Below are 21,232 nucleotides of genomic sequence, written 5' to 3' on the forward strand. Positions count from 1 at the left end.
GAACAGATATCAACTATTACCATGTTGATTGGTAATTCTCAAGGTGCTCTGCAAATGAGTTAATTATTACTGTAACAGCTAGAGAGATATGGCACATAATATAGAATTGATTTGTCCAAGTCACCCAGTTGGCTCATAGCAAGTTTCTCAAGCTCAGAGCACTATTTTATATGTGAGGTAATACTGCAAGAGAAAAGGAAACATGATACCTGGACCTTCTACTTTATAAACAGTGGTTTGGCTTTTCATCCAGTCACAATAGGCACATGAATAGAAAATCATATTCTGCTTTGAATGCCCTTGAGGGCATTTTTAAATAATTGCAATGAGTTTGCATCAGCACACCACTAGTCAATAGTTCAACAGAATGTGTTCCCTGGAAATCCATGAATTCCTGATCCACAGTCCTAAACTGCTAAAATCTGCTGTCATGACCCATCCCCTGACCAGTCTTTGCAGTCACATATGCAGTAACTTATCTCCAGAAGGCAGACATTTGTACTGAGAGGCACAGATCTTCCCTGTGCTAACAGAACAGTTTTCCTCTGAGTGCTTTTAAGTTAAAAATGAAAGAAGGTAAACTGACTTCACTTAGGTTTCATCCAAACATATTTTTGGCTGAGCTCTTATAACCCACTTTATAAATCTTTGGAAGCAATCATGGTGAAAAGAACCATAATTTTTTCTTGCCAATCTTTGTATAATGAGTTATGCAATATTTGGTGATTTTCCTCAAAGACAGAAACTGATTGATTACAAGAGTACCTCCTCTTGAATTGAAATTGAAAAGTGAGTATTTCATTCTTATGGCTGTTGTAAGTCTGAAAATATGACTGGAGCATTCTTAAAAACTCATTGCAAAAAGCTTTAAAAAAATCCTCCCTTTTTCCTAATTTTAAGGGGGTTTTTTGTTTCATGATTAGGTACAATATCTATGTGCAGAGTAAACAGTGAGCTCAGCCTGCGGTGCATGGAAGCATTGGCTTATCCTTCCTTTTTTTACCACTGCTCCCAGCTGGATTGGGTTTCTGATTCAAGAAAAAACCGACCCAGCAATTTCAACAAGACAAATGCTCCATGCTGCTTAGCTGCCATCTTCGCTTTATCTTTCAGGTGGTTCAAACACTGGCAGTGGCCATCTTCCTGTCCACTGGGACTTTGCTTTTTCTGGTGTTCCCGCCATTAGTCTTCAGTTATGTAGAAGGCTGGAGCTATGGAGAAGGCTTTTACTTCACTTTCATCACCCTGAGCACCATTGGATTTGGAGACTATGTAGTAGGTAAAAAAGAAGGTGAACTGGATTAAGCTTTGTTGAAATATGTTACTCTAGTATAAAACTAAATACAGGGAGCATAGATATCCATTCCACTATAAATCTGGTACAAGAGTGAGCTCAGCCAGACTAGTAATAATGAGCTAATATGTTATAGGACATGAGCATTTTTCTCTTGGCAGCTAAGCTGCGAATCACCCAACTCATTTCACATATGCCAGTGAACACCCCCATTCAACAGTGTCTCTGCCCAGGCTGCCACAAATGGGATCCAGGAGTGACAGGTGGAATATAAATGAAATTTCTTTGTCTTAAAACAGTATTAAGCCTTAAAACCACCCTCTCCTAACAGTGATTTGCTTCAGCAAGAGCCTACCATTCCCAATAACAATTCATGTCAAATATTAAATAATCAATACTTATAATGGGAACAACATTACTGACAACCACAGGATGCCTCTGAAAGAAAACAAACCCAGTGAGATTACATAGTCTTTAGAGATCTAGGCTGAGAACATCACGGTAAAGACACGTGAGGGGCTACATTTCCACATGCTTATTTCAACAAATGCGTAATCTTAACAGATTATGTCTAATGTGTGTATTTCTTAAAATCACTAGGATCTCTTACTTTGCAAGTAGTAGGTCTTGCAAGTACTACCTCTCCTAGAGGTCCCAAAAGAAGATAAAAAAGCATCCCATGCTGTATCTGGCATTGTGGAATTTCATGATGATCTGGACAACAGAGACTAAATGGATAGCTGCAGTGCTGTGCTGTGCCTGTACCAGCTGCACCGATTGTCCATGCTGTGGAAATATCAAACCAGGGACTAAGATTCTCATAACCACTTACTTAAAATGGCTGCATTTCCTATAGTATCCAGGTGATTGTGAATCCTGCATACTGAGTTATATCACCCTACAAATAGGAATCACTACATCATTAAACTGTATCTTCCTAAGTCATCTGAGATTCTCAGTGTTTCTCTTGAGTAAAATATGGCTAATATGGATTCAACATTGAATTTCCAAGATGTTTTTTTTCCTTTGTTGTTGGCTAGGAGCTGTTGATTTTGTGCATCCCTGATCAACATTCAATATGGCTATTTTTATTGTATAGCCTCAGCTTCAGGGATTTGATGGCAACTGTGCTAAGTTTAACCTGAGAGCTGGCATTAAAAAAAAAAAAAGGGAAAAAAAGAGATCTAACTGCTAATAGATCACACAAGCTCACTAAACCTACATTTTTGCAGGGGGTGGAGAGGGTGTATCAGTATGTATGTTCAGCAGAACAAAGCTGTCAAGATTAATGTGCAAATTTCCCCGGATTTTTCAGGCACAAACCCCAACAAGCACTATATCCCTGTGTACAGGAGCCTAACTGCAATTTGGATTGTTTTTGGCTTGGCCTGGCTGGCTCTGGTCTTCAACGTGGGAGCTGACTTGATGGAAAAATTCCTTCAGCTAAAGGGGCATAAGTCTGACTCAAGCTTGGCAGAAGGAGGCACCACCAAATTGGAAGATGAACCTGAGCAGCGTAGAATTCATATCCCTAGCTGAGCAAGGTACAAAGAGAGCGGTCTGAAACTGCATCTTTCATCTGTATCTCACACTAAGCAAGCCCTGTGGATAAAGGACTAAACCACAGGGTTTGGACTGTTTCCTAAGGAGGAAATGTTCCAGAAACATGGAAATTTCCACACCCTGTGTAGGCATCAGCCTACACAAAACCTCCAAAGGAGTAGCTATACAACTGTCCCAGGATTCATTTTACAATTCTCACTCAAAAAAGGCAACTTCCCCTGAAGTAATTAATTATTATCCTTTGTCTTCCTCTAGTGGGATTCAGTTCTTATGGTCACTCATTTTCAAAAAAATCCAGAGTGACTGCCTCCCAGCTTCAATAAGAAGTCACATCATCAAGAATCTCAAGTGGAAAAAGTCAGGTACAGAAATCTTTCTTCATTTCCAGTCAGAAAACAACGAAAAGCATAGAGGAATATCAACACTAATGAAAACCTGCTTAATGACAGCCATCCAGTTAAGATTCAGTTGATATTGTCTGAAATGAGCAGCTTTCACATAAAATGAAAACATTTATTTTCCGGGCTAAAATGCTTCTCTTTTAATTGTGCAGAAATTATGTGTCTATCCAGCACTACCTGGACTGTTACAATTCATCTCAAAGTGAACTGGCAGCTCAAAGCAGGTCCTCATCACAGTTCATTTCGCAGCCACTTTAACAGCACTTTAAACTAAATTTAAATGCAAGCAGATTTCCTTATTTCTAGCCAAGTCACAAATAATATTAGAGTCTGGTATTTTATTTGGGCCAGTTCACTGAAAAACTATCATGCACCGTACAGATTTGATGCTGTATGTTTATCTCTAAATAAGGCTGATGATAGGCTCTGGCATTAGATCTGATCCTCACTCGAGTATAGTGTCACCCGTGAGAAATAGGGAGCTTGATTTTATCACAGTTATTCTAAGTCAAAAGTAGCAGAAGCCATCTCCAAAGAAGCTTAAAAACCAAAGAAGGTCATATAAGCACCTTATAAGAGGATAGTCACTGAGATGAAAAACTGTAGTCATATTCTGTATTAAAGTGAACTATGGAAACTTAATAAAACAATTATCCATTCATTGGGTACCACATTCAATTGGTTATAACCATCACTAACACATTCCATGGGCATGCTTGTAATTATATACATACTGCTATTTATTCAGTATGTTTATACCTCATAGTAACCATCAGTTAATCCTTTTAAACTCATTTATAAGAGGAACTTTAATGTAAAGTGTGAGTGAAATATGACTGCATATGTAGACCAGCCCCAAGCTAGCGTATGTCTGACAGGCTACAGGAACATCAAATATCAGCCTTTCAGCAGCTGCTTTGATATTTCATTTTGGAGATGTGTCCATAAAACATGTAGAGGCTTGTGTAGGTCACTAATCTTTTCATGCATACTTTCTGAGCTAGATTTTTACTCCTGAGAAGGGTCACAACAGACATTTGTTCTTACATCTGACATGGTGGTTGTTTTGTTTGCCAGTTGCTGACACCTGCATAGTGCAGCATAGCTGTTCAAATTTGAAATGCTGGCGTATAAGAATGCTGGGTATGGTTTATTAGACTAGCTTCAACTGTTCAAATGAGTGTTCAAATGCTTATCCCATCTAAGATTTACCTCATGTCTTACCACTACCTACCTCACAGATTTTATCTCTTCTGTTTTTTCACTGATCTTCCCTATGCCCTCAGCTATTCCCATAAATTTATGCAACAGCTTTCTTGGTAGACTTTTACTGAGAGCAGCCAATTATCTCCTGTCTGGTTTTTTGTATCTTTGCAAATCTCACAGGAGACTTTCTCAGTATTTTCTATTCTTCAGACATAATGTTTGCACTTGCACTTTTTAACATCATCACCATCACTGTATTCTGCACCTGCCTTGCGTTAACTCTACAAGACATTTTTGGCCTGTTTATGTGAAAGATGAAACTAAAGTTCTGCTGACTTTTATATCTAACCTGTTCTCTTCACCCTGCATTTTTCCATGCCTTCCTTACTTTATCTAACCACAGCCAGTCACAACACATGCACTGCTCTAAAGGTGATCCTATACAGTGTTTTACACCATGCTGCATACCATAAAAAATGATAATGAGGTTTATCAGGGACAGAAAGCAGTTACTGGCAAAGTGTTTCTTAAAGTTATTCTTACTTGACATCTGACAGCAGGAAGTTTGGAATTTTTTTACTGCAGTCCAGAAAATTGTTCCTGTATCTGCTAATGATTTTGCAAAGTAGCAGCATGGTGAGACCATCTTCTGAATTTTTTGCTACTGCTGTGTTTAGTAAAGCTGAAAGTAGCTGCAGCAGTTGTCCAGCTGTCTGCCAGAAGACTTAAAAAGATACCTTAAATCAAGCATATGGCCACATTGGAATAGAAACAAGAAGGATACTGATGCCCTCTCATGCATTACGTAAGTGATAGAAATTTCTTGCTCGCTTTGTCAATTTTTCAAGGTCCTAAAAAACCCTAAATGTCATGCACATCTGTAATTGAAGTTAATTTGAGGTATATAGTGGGAGCACTGGCCTAGTTCTTGATGCACCAAGTGCTTTCTGGTAGCCTTCCTCTAATAAAAAGGCAGTTGTCAATTATCAACTGACCAGCTAAGAAAAGTAACGTGGAAGAACTGCACAATCACAAGGGTTTGCTAGGAGCCAGAGGAGCACACAAAAGGGACTCTTCTGGTCTAATAGCCCATTTTACCAGTGGTATATTTCTGCACATAATGGAGAGTGCACCTATTTAGCTCCAACACATGGAAAACAGCACTTCTGAAGCCTCTGAATGTAGCTCTGAAGTTTGTGGCAGAAGTGATGGCTCAGGCAGTGTTCATCTGTGATGAGCAGCTACCACTTGCAGTCCAGTGCAGGACAAGAAGCAAATGTCCTTCCAGGCTTACACTTACCCTTTAAGCCTACGCAACAAGCCTTTCTTCATCCTGAGATGTATTGGTACCTTCCAGACAACATCAAAATATCATCGACAAGATTCGAGACCTTCTCTGTGGAGATGTAAATAGAAGACTGACAGACAAGCGACACTTCTGAGAGTACTCAAAAAAACCAGCCTTTAAATATTATATAATTCTGTGAAGATTTATTGTGAATCCTGATCTCTTTCTCCCCAGTTTCCTAGTAAGCACATGCTTGATGTCCTGGTTTTTCGCTATCTGTCTTGTAGTTAAAACTCCTGAGTCTCCCCTGTAATTTGTTTTATATATTTTTATTATAAATATTAAATGCTATGTGTTTATTCATAATGTTTCAGCATGGTTATACTCAGTGTGCTTTGTATAAAATATCTGGGTTTAAATGCAGTCAAAATGTCAAAATGTAGCTCAGATGTATCTATTTCCCGATCTTCAATGAAAGAGGTGACGAGTATATATTCTTTTTAGTATCTTTGCACTTTTATTTTCTCATATATATTTTTATAGAAGCTTTCCTTTTTTACATAATTCCATTTTTGCTTTAAATATCATTCAGTAATGAATACCCTGAAAAGGCAGAGTTAAGACTGAGTTATAAGCAGCATAACTTTTTTTTTCCCTAGAACTGTGCTCAGGATGATATCTTTACTCTGGAATTGATCTAGTCTTCGCATATTAATTTTTGCATCTTGCTAGTAAAATCATGTGTTTATGCTAATCACTTTAAAGCACAGCCCAGAAAACCAGAGATTAGCACATCTCCACAACAGTTGCAGTGGGGCAATACCTGTTTGAAGGTTGCCTTATTTGTAACAGTATGCACACGTCCCTGACAAAAATAATTAGAGGGCAGTGTGAGAACGCATTTCCATGTGACAGCTCATAAAGGCATCCTGTTCGGAAATCTAGCGGGTTTATCCCCCTTTAGCTCACATTACGCAACAAAACAGGTAAATTAAAAAGATTTTATACACCAAAAGTGACTTGGCTGTTTTATCTCCTGGTAAGAGAACAGAAAGGAACGGTAGATATAGTTTTCTACAAGAAAATAATTAATCAAAGCGGTCTTGAGAACTACCTATATGAAGAAAGTACTTCCACGGGAAAATTACAAATTATAAAAAGATTCTGACAAACTTGCTACCTTTTCACTTGTTTATATCTAAGAGTTGTTATCACAAATACCTGTTTGCTGCCTTTTAAATTAAATTAGCAGTGAAGGAGGAGAGCAGATTTACGCAACCTACTGCCGTAGTAGTACTTTAATAGTGCCAGCTGATGAGAGAGATACTTGGATTTGCTGGGAAAGGGGCTGGCTAGCATCCCTCGGAGGGGTGAACGTGACTCGGTGCCCGCGCTTGCTCAGGTACTCGCGGCGCGGAGAAGGGACCCCTGGGGCAGCTCCGCGCTCTGGAACGGACAGGTGTGAAGTGGAACGGCACCGGAGGAGGACGGGGGCGACGCGGTGGGCTGCTGCAGCGGGGAGCGGCACAACCACCTGCCTGTCCCGGCACAGCCCGCCTCTGTGGACAGGGGCAGGCCGGGGGAAGCGCAGGGGGCCGGCCGGCGCAGCCCTCCTCCCGCGGGCGGTCCCGCTCCCGCCCCCGCCGCTTCTTCAGCGCCGGGGGCGGCAGCGGCCGCGGAGCGATGCTGGCGGTGCGGCTGCAGCAGCGGTGGCGGCGGCGCTGGGGAGTGCCGGTGCTCCTGGCCGCCTACTTGGGCTATGTGGGGATGGGCGCCGCCGTGCTGCAGGCGCTGGAGCGGCCGGCCGAGGTGCGGGCGGCCCAGCGCCTCCTCCAGGAGCGCTTGGAGCTGCTGGCCAACCACACCTGCCTGCAGGGGCCCGCCCTGCAGCGGCTCGTCGAGGTGAGCCCGGGCGCGGAGGACCGGAGCGGAGCGAGGGGCGGCCGGCGGCAACCGCAGCAACCGCGCCCTCTGCCCGAGGGTAACTTATATAAAAGTACAAAAACTTCTCCCTGTGTAGGTCTCTTGCTCACACGCAACCTGCCCCGAAGAAGCTGCCCACGGCGTGGAGAAAGCCTTACGCGCTCCGCAGGCAGCCGCCTCGGCTGCGGTGTTTGGGCACGCCGGGCTCCCCCGGCTCCTCGCCCCGGGCTGCGGCCGTCTTTTCTCCCCGCTATAAAGGGGCTCTTTCGTTCTCCGCCGCCGACCTGCGGGTTTTGAAGCGCCGCCGTCCCGACCGTAGGCAGGCAGTGGCGGAGTATCTGACTACGTGACAGTTACCTGCGGTTAATTACAGGTGGCTTGGGTTTGCTCCTGCACTTACTAAGAATGAATTATAGTCTGTGACGTCTTGCAGGTGGTAAATTCTGACGGAAGGGTTTTGTCGTGGTAAGTTAAATGGGTGTTTACACTGGTGTCAAACTTTTTCCGTTTTCTACTTGTTAATTAAAGGGAAAAAGGAAATCCTTAAATCTTTCAAGATATCATTTAATACATTTCTGAGGATGTTTGCAGGACGGTTGCAAAATATAAAGCAGGAGCAAATGCAATCTTACTAAAGTACAAGTGGTTGCATTTTTATTATACAGATACGAGCAAAGTGGAATAAATGGGTTCTCTTTGCTTAATTTTTCTCTGAAAAAAAGAAAAATCTACAATATTGAAGTGTCTTGAATAATTCCCCAAACCCTTTGAGTTCAGTAGGTACTGGCAGTTGAGTATATACTGTTTGCTTTGATCAGTCTGCCTCAAATAGATGTTGCCAAACAAACAAAGAAAACCTGGGGGGTTTGTTTGGTTGGAATTTGTTTTTTGGTTTGGGGGGAGTTTGTGGGGTTTTGTTTGTTTTGTTAAAGTAGTGTATGATGGTGACTGAAAACCAAAGCAGCTGGCCACCAGTTCAAAGAACCTAAAGAGAACTTGGATAAGTGCTTCTTCTTTTTTTTCCCAATAGAGAAAAAACCACAGAAACCATCAAACTGATAATCTTGTCAGGTGTTTCAGCAAGGCCCTGGCAGACAAAATTATGCTGAAGACCTATGTCACAGTCTCATCCCCTGACTTTCTAGATGGTAAATCCTCTGTTGGCCATCTGTAGTTCGCTGAACATATGACATAGATTTGGACTCTTGTAAGATACTGTGGTAACTACTTTTATTATTTATAGTGTATGTTGTGCTAGCTGTGGAATTTAAATAGAAGTGATAAATACATCAGAGAAGACCAGTCTGGTGTTTCATTAAGGAAGGTCTTAGCTGAGCTTCACTCAGCACTGGCCCACTGTGCAGTGAGCATCTGGCATGGCACTTGCCCTGTGCTTGCAAGGGCAGGAGGGCTTGATGAATGACAGTGACAAGATGCTATTAGTGGAGAGAAGATGATCACAACTAATAGGTAGAAATGTCATTCTGATGGTTTGTTTTACTGTGGCTTGACCTCTACTAATTCTTGATACTACCTAGTAGTCAAGGGAATAGGACAGCTGCTCAAAATCCATTTAGACCAGATGTTGTTACAATATGCCATGTGAGTACTCAATTGAGACCTGAGCAAGCCCTTGATGGGGAAGTTACAAGTAAGCTTTGTTTCACTTTACAGAGTGACTGTGCATGCATTTGTGCTCTGAGAAACCACACTGAGTTTGAATGGCTTTGTGTGCAATTTTTAATAACTTTCACAGTGAGGAATTAATCATAAACAGATAATCCACGGAATTGCTGTTTTCCTACACTCTTTTCTAATTTCCTGTGCAGCAATCACTTGCTTACTGTAAGTGTGCTCAAAAAAATGGGATGTTTTTCTGTGCAGTCAGTTGTTATTGTAGTTCATTGCACATCTTAAAACTCAAATCTTCATTTGCGCAGCCTAGCCATGATGATGACATTGAACACAGTTTATCAGGCAATGTCACCAGTGGCCCTCTTCAGATAAGAAACTTGTATTCTAGCTACACAGGTGATTATTTGCTAATTAAGAAAGACATATAAAGAGGGTTTGTGAAAACATAAAGCAGTGTGTGAATTTTAAGTGCCTTGACATTACTGGCAATTCCTCATTGTTTTCTTACAGCTCTTTCATTCTAGATAATTCTAAACTCTGTTTATTTTAAGTGTATAGGGGCCAATATGGAATAAAATCCTAGTTTGCTAAGCAATGTACAAACATAATTTTACAACCTGTTTATCTCTTAATTCCTAGTTACCAACCGGCAGTGGAAATCCGCTGTTCCAGCCTCGCACAGATGGAGAGCAATAGCAAGCTCCTGCTTTAAGGAGATAGCAGGGCAGCACAGAGTGAGGATGGGAGGAGGAAAGGCAAAGTCAAACAAACCATGCTGTAGTAGCTAGACCAGTGAATTCTCGTTTAGTAATTTCTATGGCTCAGATCCTTTCCAGGGAAGAAGTAATTTTCTAGTTAAAAAGGAAAGTACAGAAAGAAGTGAAGATAGCAGACCAGCAACAAAAACAGAATGACAGAGGAGAATGTGTTAGAAAGTGTGTGACATTTGTGGTGGTGGGTCTGTGCTTCCTGTAGCTGGATTTTGTTGGTGTTTTTTTGCCTAGAGGAAGTGGCTGGCTCTTCCCCTGTGGGATGCTGAACAGTTCCATATTTCCTAAGTAGTTGAAGATAGCACATGCAAATGCTTTATGTTTAAGGAAATAAATAATGTGTGCTCACGTGTTTATGCATACCTATATGTGTGTATAAGAACAAGGGCAGCAGAGGGGACAACAGAGGGGGCCACATGACTGTGGCCCCATGTCCCTCAACTGTGCATCCAGTAACATTTGCTCAAGGAAGACATAACTTTGGTTTTGTTGACCCATCTAACCCCAGGCTATTTTTCCAACATTTTATACAGTCTATGACACGAAGAGATGTTCACTAGGAGCAAGACAGAGAGCAAGCCACCTCATGAGCCATTAGGTAACATGCAAAGAGGACAATATCTGGCCTTTTATTATAAATATGGTGGTGGTCTTCACATGCCAGAATTACTGAGTGTGATGTTGCATCAGAGGAAGCTCTCAGTGAGAAGACTTGCAGAAGATGGAAACAGATGCAATGATAAGGCAGATTTCAGGTGATGTACTCTAAATACAATGAGGAAAAGTAGCTAGACTCAGCTCGGGAGAAAAATATGTAAAAATCTGTGTCCAGGCAAAAATTATGCTGGTTCCAGATTCAAGAAGTGTCCAGAAAGTGAGGCTGCACAGCATATTCTGTACTGGCATATCTTCTAGAGCTGTGACCTTCTCTGACCTTTTGGGGCTGGGGACACCTACACACACTCCACAGTGTGGTGCACTCCTAGTGCATAAATGTCTCAGTTTTATTGTATAGGGTGTGTATATATAGCTCTGCTCCAGCTGAGCTGTCCTCCAAACTCACTCCTTTTCCTACATCATTTTCAGTGGTTTCGGGCACAGAGCTGGTATCCTTGCCAGTGTCTCTTTAGTCAGATGACTGGCTGTATGGCTAGGTTGGAACAGGACTTTTACTGTGTTGTGCTATCACCATGACATCCTTTTCATGCTACCATTTTTTTTTTTATATAAACTTTTTTTTGTTGTTATATATATATTTCCCTAATATAGTTGTTTACTATATTTATTGTGTTCCATCCACTTTCAATTGTAGATATATAATGCTGTTTAAACACAATTGCTTACATAAACTCAGAAAATGAAAGCTGAGCTAAATTAAATAAATATTTTTTTTGTCTAGAAAGATTTAAGGTGTAGTGAAAAGGACCTAATGCTAAAGGGCAGGTTATAAACTAAAAGCCTGCAGGTGGATCTAGATACTGTTATCTCCAGAGTCAACAGCTAGAGGTACACAGAGAGTTTAGTAGATGTTTACAAAAGCAATGAGATCCCATGTGACTGAGAGATCCTCATCAATACCTGGGCTTGTTCTGGCATTGAACCAGCAGAGAATTGTGACAGCTGTCAGGAAATACAACCCTGCAAATACCATTTACTAAAATAATCTTGCTCACAGATGATGAAACAGTGGATGACTAGTAAGGGATGAGCATAAGGGATCGCCTGCTGGTGATGAGGGTCTTTAAGAAACAGCATTGGCTCTTGGTATTTTAGACCTGTGACATCTGTATAGAAACCAATTTAATCAAATTCACTTGTCACAGATGAAATAGGGTTGATCCCCTGTAATTATTTTTTCTAATTTCATGCTTGTCAAAATGTACTACTACTTTGATTTAGTTACAGCAGTTCATCATTCTCCAGACCTATTAATTAAAAGAGCCATGGATACCTTATCAAGAATGTGCATTCTGTGCTAATAATATCCTGTTATAGCATCCATTTGACAGAATTTGTTTAAGATAAAATCATTATTCTATAAAGCAGTAGGTATATAATTTTCTGTAAGGTAATAGGCTAGAACTCTGCTGTTAGACTTCCTGGGAGGTGATGGGAAGATGTACTGGTGAACTGTTGTTTCTGGTTAGTTGACTCATTCCTAGGTCTAATGTTCAACGTAGTGTCTAGTACCTGTGTTTAAAAAGAGAAAGGTGAATGGAAAGCAGAGCAGCCTATTATATTATACCTCTACCTAAAGAGAGAGATTCTTTTCTTATTATCAAATTCCCAGTTACAGTTGGTCAGGCTTGGTGGAAGTACCAAGTAAGGGAGTAGCAACCTGGCATTAACTGATAAGTGTCTCAATAATCTGTCCAACCAGGAAGGTTTGAGACCTACAGTGGATAGCTAAAGACTGGCGAGTGCCCTCTAAAAAGATGTGGATTACTCTTACAGGTACTTGTTCATCATACTCTTTCTTTTTTCTTTTTTCTTTTTTTTTTTAGTGCAATTAAAAGAAAAACAACTACTAGGGAGGGAAATCTCAATTTTACAAGGATGATGCAATGAAACCTACTGTGTTCTGTAGATTATATAGGCAGCTCCTTTCAACAGACGCTACCTATTTCTGTTGCAGCCCATCTGTCGAATTACTTCTGTCATTGGGGTTTGAGAAGTGACTGGAATTCAGCAACACTTTGTCCCATGAATCATGTCATAGATTCTTCCTTCATATACGAGCTTAATTTTCAGAAAAAGTACAAGTGTCTGAGAGATTGGTTTCATCATTACTATACTATGTCTTTTGCTCCTTCTCTGTTGAAGAGTAATTGTAGATGAATTCTAGAAATGGTAGTGTAGACCCAGCTGTAAAGTCAAAGTGCTTTTGCTCATAGGGTTCCTTTGGTTTTGAGGAACTAGTGCCAATTATGTTAGCTGGGGAAGGTGGGGAACAGTTCCTTGATCAGGTCTCAGGTTGAGTGGCATGAAGTTAAAAAAAAAAGTACAGCTGGATTCTTCTGGATTCATAGCATATCTTGTGCCTGCTCTTGTTTTGGTCAGAATTCATGTAAGTTTCCTGTCCAGGCAAGGACAAGGAGTCAGAGCTTATAGCTGGGAAAGTGTGATTAATAATCTATTTTTTAGTTATTTGGAAATTAATTGACCTCTGTCCTTGCAATCTGATCCAAGGTTAATGTTAACCATTTTCTTGTGATTTACAGCTGCTATTCTGTGAGGAATAAATGACTGTTTATATGCCAACATTGTGCAGAAATTTCCAGTGCACAAAGTTTATGTGAGTTGTTTTCTCATTAATCTAAATGGCAACTTGGTGCTTTTTCAACATCTCCTTTCCCTCCTTGACAGATTGTGAAGGTGAGGAAAAGTGTCTGAAATCAGGCAAGCCATTTTCAGAAGGACACGTACTCCCTGGAAAAGTTGATGGTTTTGGATATGTGTATGTAAACGTCAACTAAACTTTAGTCTCAAGTTTCTTACACCAGTCCTTTCACATGCTTTTTTGCCTTACTTGAGAACTGCTTTCAAATACAATTAATAGATAACTGCTTTTGCCTTTAAAAGATATCTCAAGATTACTGCAACCACTGACCACAATGCCACAGTTCAGAAACATGGGGCAGCAGCAGTGAGAGGAGCCATGGTTTGTAAAAGGGTCGTTTGTATGATTCTTTCCATTATAGTTTCCTCTAGAAGAAAAAAAGTCAGGAATTCTTATGGAGATACTTGGTAGAGTCCTAGTCTTCTGGGGCTTTACTTTCCCCTTTTTCACTTTATGCCTTGTTTTGGGGAGGGCAGGCAGATAGATTAGAATCAGTCTGTTTAATCATTTAGATGAAGCTGCTTTTTTTTCTGTAAAGACTGTAAAAGGAAAGAGAAGCACAATGTTCTGAAGAAAGAGATTGTAAGGAAAATAGTGCCACAGTTTATATATACACATGAATTAATTCTTTATTGCTGATCTTAAATGCCTTTTTTGAAAGCTATATCTTAGTCACATGCCGTTGTGAGTGCAGAGGAGAAAGATGAATTTTTTAGTTGGTGTTAAGGAGGTCAGAGTAAATGATAGTTCTGCCTTTTGCATACTTGATCAGAAGTCGTGCTGCAGCCACAGACTAGTGGTGGAGGAGCCCACATATGATGAGGATATTGGAAGAGAGGATATGTGTAAGCTGGAAAATCTGGGAGTTGCCCAGAACTCATAAGACAGCAAACATGATAAAAGAGACTTATGAGTATGGCTGAAGGATAGAGCAGCTCTGTAGCAAATAGAGAATAAACCTACATTTTGCAGGGAAGACGATGTTACATTCAAATGTCAAGAGGGAACCAAACTCTGTAGGCTGAGCCTGTAGAAAGGTTCTGGATCCTTAAGCAGATGTCCTGGTAGAAACAGCCACCTCACTTTTTTGGGGTTTTGTTTTGGATTTATTTTTTTTAGCTAGACAGTATGAACAAAAGAGACCTCTTGCCTGTAATTGCTTTCTGTGGTTTGATTTTGGCTAGTATGACTGTAACTACATTGAGTTTGTTGCTACAAAGCTGTGTAGCTTGGTAAGACTTCTCCGGGATGGATGAGGTACTCATTAACAGTAATTTGTGAAAATAACAGCCACAAGAGATGTGAAGGGCTAAAAGGAAGTCAGTCTGTAAGAGTGATTTAAATATTTTGATGTATTTTTTTGACTCAAATAAGGAAACTGGTAAAATGTTGTGTTTGGATGGTCCTGCAAGAAGAGTCAGCAATGATTATTCTAATTAATAGTAAAATAGAAGGAAAAAAGGGGTATTGCCATCCTAAAATAAGTTCAACAAGGGAGTCAGCAGAAATCCACGGCATCCTTATGGAGTTACCATTGAGCCTGAATTCAAGGAGCAAATTCCCTGCAGAAGTATGCAGAAAACCAGGCTTTGATTTGTACTGAAATATAATGATCTAACATAAAGTGTGCATTTGCAATCATTAGTTTATGACATTCTTAACTGAAACTTCAGAGCTTCTGGTTGAGCAAAATGGAGCTGGACACCCAATTTGGGTATACTGAGGCATGTTTTATCCCAAAGGCAACAGGACAGATGTTACATTTAAATAGACTACTTTGAGTGGATATCATGCTGGTGTTGTAAGCACCAGCTATGACAATATTAGGTAGCACCATGCAAAGCCTACTTGTACAAGGAACAGAACAGGCTATTTGAGAAAATGTGGCAGTCTGCAAATGAAATTTCAGTGATTCATGAAGGCTAAAAGTCTAAAATATCCCAATTTATAAATGCTATAGCAGTTACAATAATTCCCATAGAAACTTTTATCTGTAGCTTAAAACTATATAAACATTGTCAGCTACAGATGAAGTAGTTGCTGTGAACTGCAAATTATTATCATTTTAGAGAGGGGGGGAAAAAAGTGAAGAGAAATGAAATTGTGGGATTTTGTTGTACAGCTTGTCTGTCAGTAGAAACCAAAGAGCCATTGAGTTGTGTTTCTTTCTGATAATTTTAACCACCCACCCGCTTCCTTTCTATTCTTCTTTGAGTTGCATGTGACCTTTTAAGTTCCCAAAATATCAAGCCCATGCTCTTCAATTTCAGTATTTGTTGTGTTTGAGCAGTTGGTGGTATTGACTGGGGCAGGCAGATCCCTGCTTTTGAACACTGGATTTAGGATGCTGCTTCTACTGGGTACCCTTTAATGCATTAGGTTTTGAGGCAGATCCTGTCTGAATTACTAGTCTAATTAAGAGGAAAAGGAAAACCCCTAGGATTTCACCTCCAGAATGGGTGTAAAGCAAAACAAAATGTCTGGTTCTCAAAAAGGCAGGCAAAAGAAACCAAGCAGTTATGACCCAACATGTATGATTCACTTTCTGTTTAGTACACCTGGAACCCACAGGCTGATTAACCCAAGTTTATTTGAAAATCAGTGGTAGAGACGTATCAGTGCCTCTTCAATGAAAAAAGCAGGGAGAATTCAGCTGTTCTGTTAGAGTGTTTATTAGCTGGTTTTTTCCTGTGTTCTGTCTAAAATTATAAACTCCTATTAATTTTTCTATGAAAAAGAGCAATAGCCAAAAGCAGAAGTCTAAACATATTAAATTAGGGAGAGTATTCACTGATATCTTCCTAGATGCTCGCTCAGCCTTCAGGAGTTTGCAGTTCAATTACTTCCTGTGCCAGAAGTAATTTCTGTGCATTAATAGCTATCTATGGATTTCTGTTTCATGAATGTGCCTCCCTGGGCACATCTGCAGGAAGGCAAGCTCCATTAGTTCTACTGTTCTCAGAAGAGTCAATCTTTAATTTTCTATCATCGTTGTTGCTGTGTGTCAAAGGTTGATTCTAGTTAGTATAGTAAAACATTTTTTACTTCAAAAAAACAAAAGCTGGTATCCTTAACCCCACATACTGTGAATCTTCCCCTTTAAGGATAATCTCAGTAGCTCTTTCTTCCTAACAGTAATGAATTGGACATTTCTTCTGGGAGTGTAAATTTATTCAAGGGCTTTGATTTGCATGGGTATTCAGTGCTCTCCGTGTTGGGCTGGCTTCCACAGGGCAGTGAGCCTAGTGGTTAATGGTGTTATCTGGATGTTTGATAACAAGATTTAACAAAGAAATGGGTAGGTAGAAGCTTACTGCTGAAGGCTCTTGAAGACTACAGCAAACATACCAAGTTCCTCAATACCAGAAACAGAAAACAGCTGACACGCTGCAGGCTCAGTGCTTGCTCTTTGCCAGTGAGTAATGGTTACGTGGTACCTTCCTTCTCCATGAGAGTAGCACAGGTCGTTGTGCCATTTGGGACAAATACAGTCTGCCTGTCTGCAGACTCTGAAGACACATGCTGTGCTTCCTGGCAGTAGCATCACCTTGGGGAAAGTTAAGACAGTGACTCTGGGATGCTGAGTTGTTGGAAGTCACTGCAGAGCTGTCATGGGTGCTCACAACTGCTCAACCTCTTCATTCTAACTGTGCAAAATGGAAGTGGTGCAAGGATGTGAAATTAAGCATTTAATGACTTCATTACTGCTGCTTGCTTCTCACATGATGTCTCATGTAGGCTTTTTGTTTCCCCTTTCTGCATGAAGAATTTTCCATTTCCTGGGGCCAATTCAGCCACAGGTTCTTGCAATCCTGTTTAGTTCTTAAGTGTTTCTGACTTTAAAAACTTGATGTTGTGTGTAATGTTGTCAGCTGCTGAGCTTGTATCAGCAGTACATCAGGCAGGAGAATGGACAACAAACATGCTGCATATTTAAGGTTTTTGAGTCTATCTGATCAAGCTGCTAAAGTTATCTGAGAGCTGGACTGTTGCTGTTCCAGCAGGTCTATATGTGTTTAAGACTAACTGCTTAAAACTGCAGAGATCACAGTTTACAGAAAGAAAGTTTCAGGAAAATAGCAAGCTTTCGATTTCAAATTTAACCACTAGTTTCTGGTGGGGAAAAAAACCCCACAGGTCATCTATGTAAATTTCCAGTGTCTCCCTTGCCATACAGCTTAGTTTGGGAGTTATTTTATGTTCATGGGAACTGTGATTCCTGACTAGGCCACTGTCTCCAGAATTTCTTATACTTCCTAAAACAGAGGTCAAGTATGGTCAGAGATCAGCAACAATGTCAGAGCCTGCACCCTATGCAACCTGACAAACCTCAATGCAGACACCAGACCTGGAAGAAGAATGAGGGGTGGCAGAATTACACACAACTATTCAAAACAAATCCTGGTGGATCTCAGTACAACATTTTTGCTTTTTTTTGGGGGGGGGGGGAGGAGGGGGAAGCAGAGTTTGGTTCTTTTATGTCATGCTGTATAAAAATTCTTTCCTTGAATTGCCCTGCTCAGGTTGTGGTAACAATTCACAGAAGGAAGCAAAATGTAATATAGCATATGGTCCTTAGCTCTTTTTGGAGCACGGGCTCTCTGCTCTGTCTTGCAAAGAGAAGAGTGTGTTGTCAGATTCAGTAGATTATAATGTGACCCTGAATGGTTTAGATTGCCTTCAGTTATGAATACATGAAGATACTTCTGAGAATGCAACTGTCAAGCAGTGCTTGTTTCTTGGAAAGATATGTTGATCTCTGAGCTGCTCCTTGCTCTTTAGTTTGAGAACTAGTAGCTTAGAGAAAAGAGATAATGGTCCATGCTGCTTGGAACTCTGAAAACAGTTTTCAATTCACACAGAGCATGTTGCATCAGTAAGATGGGGCAAAGCTTCCTTGCTTTGCCGGCTGAAAGTGCTGGTTTGCTTGATAGATGCATAAGCTACAACTTCTTTGTAAAGCCCACAATTGGTCAAAATCTAACCTGAGAGTGATTCGTTTTATTATCAATGGTGAAAGCTTTATCAGCAGTCTTTTTGTTCGGATAGCAATTGTATTATTCAGTATCTGCATATCCTCAGAGATGATGAAATGTATGTATTCTTGGCTACACTTTGCGTTCAAGGATAATTAAGTGTCAGGGTTTCTTGATCAGTGAGTGTGAAATGTTTAGTGTACATGCTGTGATTAATGTTTTAGACACAACTGTCATTAATTTTGTTGGCATGAGAAGGCATAATCAGATGTGGACACTGTTAAAACATCTGATATCTTATTTTAGTGTAATTCTACACAGTTCAGTGTAGTGGCTTCTAAGTTTTTCCCGGGTAAATTGAAGAGAATCAGCTATAATGCTAATCTAATCTGTTAATTCACATTTATAGTCCTGATGTGGGGACATATTGCCCAAAACTAGTAGACTGTCCATCCTGTGTAGTCTCAGTCTCATATAATATACCATATACATTCCTCCCCAGAGGGATCCCCACCAAAGGATCTGTATCATTTACATATGCATGTTTATTTGCTGCTCTGGGTCTTCTGCCATTGGAATATCTCATCTGGAAACACTTCCTTTTCCTAATGAGTATGTCATAAGGCAGTTTGAATAACCATCTGTCTAGGCTTTCTCTAGTTACTTCTTTTCCTCCAGCCTCTTCCACATTTACCTCTGCTATCTACCATGTGCATGTGCAACTTTTTCATCGCCGTAAATGCCCTTTTCTTAGAAGCAATAGTCTGACTTTTGGCTTTTCTGACCTTGGAGCTCCTTGGTCTCTAAGGCACAGGATATCCTCTATTAAAAGGGAAACAACAAAGTCAGTAGTAGTTGTAGTTTTTGACTTTACCAGCCAGAAGCAGAAATGCCAGTCATGTAAACTTGTCATAAGGGGGTTTGTGGGGTCTCACATTATTGTCTCTTTACAGGCTATCATCCAAGCCTACAAGAGTGGTATAACCCTCCAGGGAAACACCACTAACCTGGGCAGATGGGACTACAGTGGGTCTTTCTTCTTCTCCATCTCTGCAATAACAACCATTGGTAAGAGTTCCCTGCTTTCAGGGCCACCTCATAGGTAGGAAAAGAGTGGGAATGAGGACAGATGCTGCTCCAGCACTGTGGGTCTTCCTGTAGCTTGTCTATATCATGCAGAAGGTAAGCACCCATGAACCTAGCCCTAGAAACGCTTTATCATCAGTGCCAGCACAATAATGATCTCTAACTGATTATATGCAGGGATAATTAAGTCAGTCCATATTCCTACTAAGTTACACAACTTTTAGGGCCTGAACTTCACAGTGCTGCAGTGCCTGTACTTCCCCAAGCCTAGTGTGCTCTGAGAGGTCTGAGGTGAATTGTGCATTGAAATGAGCTTTTCCTATCACAAGGAAAGGAATGATTCTGAAACACTCCTAATACTAGCTGCTGCATCTTCAGAGGCTATATTTATGAATTAATTCCTTCTTATTACTATCTGTATTGGTTGAGGACCTGCTTGTTCAAGTGAAAGTTAAATAGCTGGATAAACATCACAATTCAGTTGACTCAGGTTTCAGCAAACGACTAATACAAAGCCATAAAGGAATGATGGAAATTAGTAGGGGGGAGAGAATGGAAAAAATAAAATGTATTGGGTACAGTGTTAGTTAAGGCAGATGCTATTAATTATTGTCGTTTCATGTCCCCAGTCCCCAAAAACCATTAATAACTTGCGCTTATGTCTTTTTATAAGAACTATGGAGGGGAGAATATGTGGAGAGATGGTTGTTGAATATCAAAAATCCATCATAGGTTTAATGATTTGTGTTGAATTTGTCAGCTCTCTTCAATTTCAAGTATATTTTTAAATCAAGAATTTTCTTTTTGCACCTAAATGGCACATTCTTTTGATTTCTGATTGTTAGATTGTCTCCATCTTAGAACACTAAGCCCCCACACAGGAGCTCAGAGAAAGAGAGTGGTGGGAATGAGTGGGTGGTGGTGTGGTGTCATCTTCCTGTGACTCAGTACATCTTTCTACCCTGTTCTTTTGCACGTGCATTGTTCTGATTGGGAACACACTTTTAGTGTGCTGTACTACCTCGCACGGATTGTACCAGATGATGGCAGTGGAGGCTCATTAGACAGTGGGTTTTCAGTGCAGAGCCTGGGCAGTTTCTTCCAGCCTTTGGTACAAAGCAGCATCTGCTCAGAGCTGCTTCGCTTACTTCAGTAGTGAATCCTGATCAGCTTATAAGTCATCAGAGGGACTGTTTTAACACAACCAATTTAAGTTAATTATATTCAGGAAGAATCAAAAATAAAAGGGGAATTTGTGATGTTGGCAGAGATCCAGACTAAGCATTTCTGGCTGCTAAGCTACTCCTTTTTTTTTCCTTTTTTTTTTCCCCCCCTCTTTCTTTAAGTAAACTTGTTGCACTGATGGCTGGGGGAGGAAGGATGGGACAGGACAGCAGAGGCACTTGAAAAGAACCAAATATTACAGCTCTCTATCTCATAATTTTAAAGCTGATGCTGCGACTCTAGGGACTTGCTCGTGATTTTTCAGTTGTAGAGCTGAGAATGCCATACAAGTCACTTCTATGCAGAGAACTTCAGACAATTGGACCCTTTATTCTTTTGCAAGTTAAATTGTTAGTTGCATACAGGTCTTAACACTTGATAACAGTATGTTGTAGAAGAGAAAACTACAGATGGTTTCACAGAGCCTCGCCTTGAGTCTGTTATCATCTGTTTTTATGCAAATTCTTGAGATAGTGGCTAGTTCAGCTTCATGGAGGAAATCGATATGTGACTGAGAAGGACAATT

General features: G+C 40.5%; 2 protein-coding genes and 1 long non-coding RNA gene across 5 annotated transcripts in view; 2 read left to right on the plus strand and 1 right to left on the minus strand.

The window, feature by feature from the left end:
- The window catches only part of LOC116783696 (potassium channel subfamily K member 16-like), a 28,825-nt gene extending 9,364 nt beyond the window's left edge, over positions 1 to 19,461 (plus strand). Inside the window, exons 4-6 of one of the 3 annotated variants that reach the window (XR_004355796.1) lie at positions 1,114 to 1,279; positions 2,610 to 3,219; positions 19,350 to 19,461. Coding sequence is in view for 2 of the 3 variants with exons in the window: in XM_032681455.1 (XP_032537346.1) it covers positions 1,114 to 1,279; positions 2,610 to 2,833 (390 nt within the window). In the remaining variant the exon portion in view is untranslated. Of the gene's footprint in view, positions 1 to 1,113; positions 1,280 to 2,609; positions 6,211 to 19,349 lie in introns of those variants that run through there. The other 2 variants (XM_032681455.1, XM_032681454.1) reach the window with 2 other exon arrangements.
- On the minus strand, positions 1,697 to 7,162 carry LOC116783698. The gene is made up of 4 exons (XR_004355797.1): positions 7,050 to 7,162; positions 5,765 to 5,860; positions 2,127 to 2,192; positions 1,697 to 1,732 (listed from the first exon to the last, which is right to left on the minus strand). It is a non-coding gene; the product is annotated as an uncharacterized LOC116783698 (long non-coding RNA).
- Positions 7,520 to 21,232, plus strand: part of LOC116783697 (potassium channel subfamily K member 17-like) — a 29,542-nt gene continuing 15,829 nt past the window's right edge. Inside the window, exons 1-2 of the mRNA XM_032681456.1 lie at positions 7,520 to 7,654; positions 19,350 to 19,464. Coding sequence (XP_032537347.1) covers positions 7,520 to 7,654; positions 19,350 to 19,464 — 250 coding nt within the window. The remainder of the gene's footprint in view (positions 7,655 to 19,349; positions 19,465 to 21,232) is intronic.

The sequence above is a fragment of the Chiroxiphia lanceolata genome, chromosome 3, assembly GCF_009829145.1.
Source record: "Chiroxiphia lanceolata isolate bChiLan1 chromosome 3, bChiLan1.pri, whole genome shotgun sequence".
Lineage (NCBI taxonomy): Eukaryota > Metazoa > Chordata > Aves > Passeriformes > Pipridae > Chiroxiphia > Chiroxiphia lanceolata.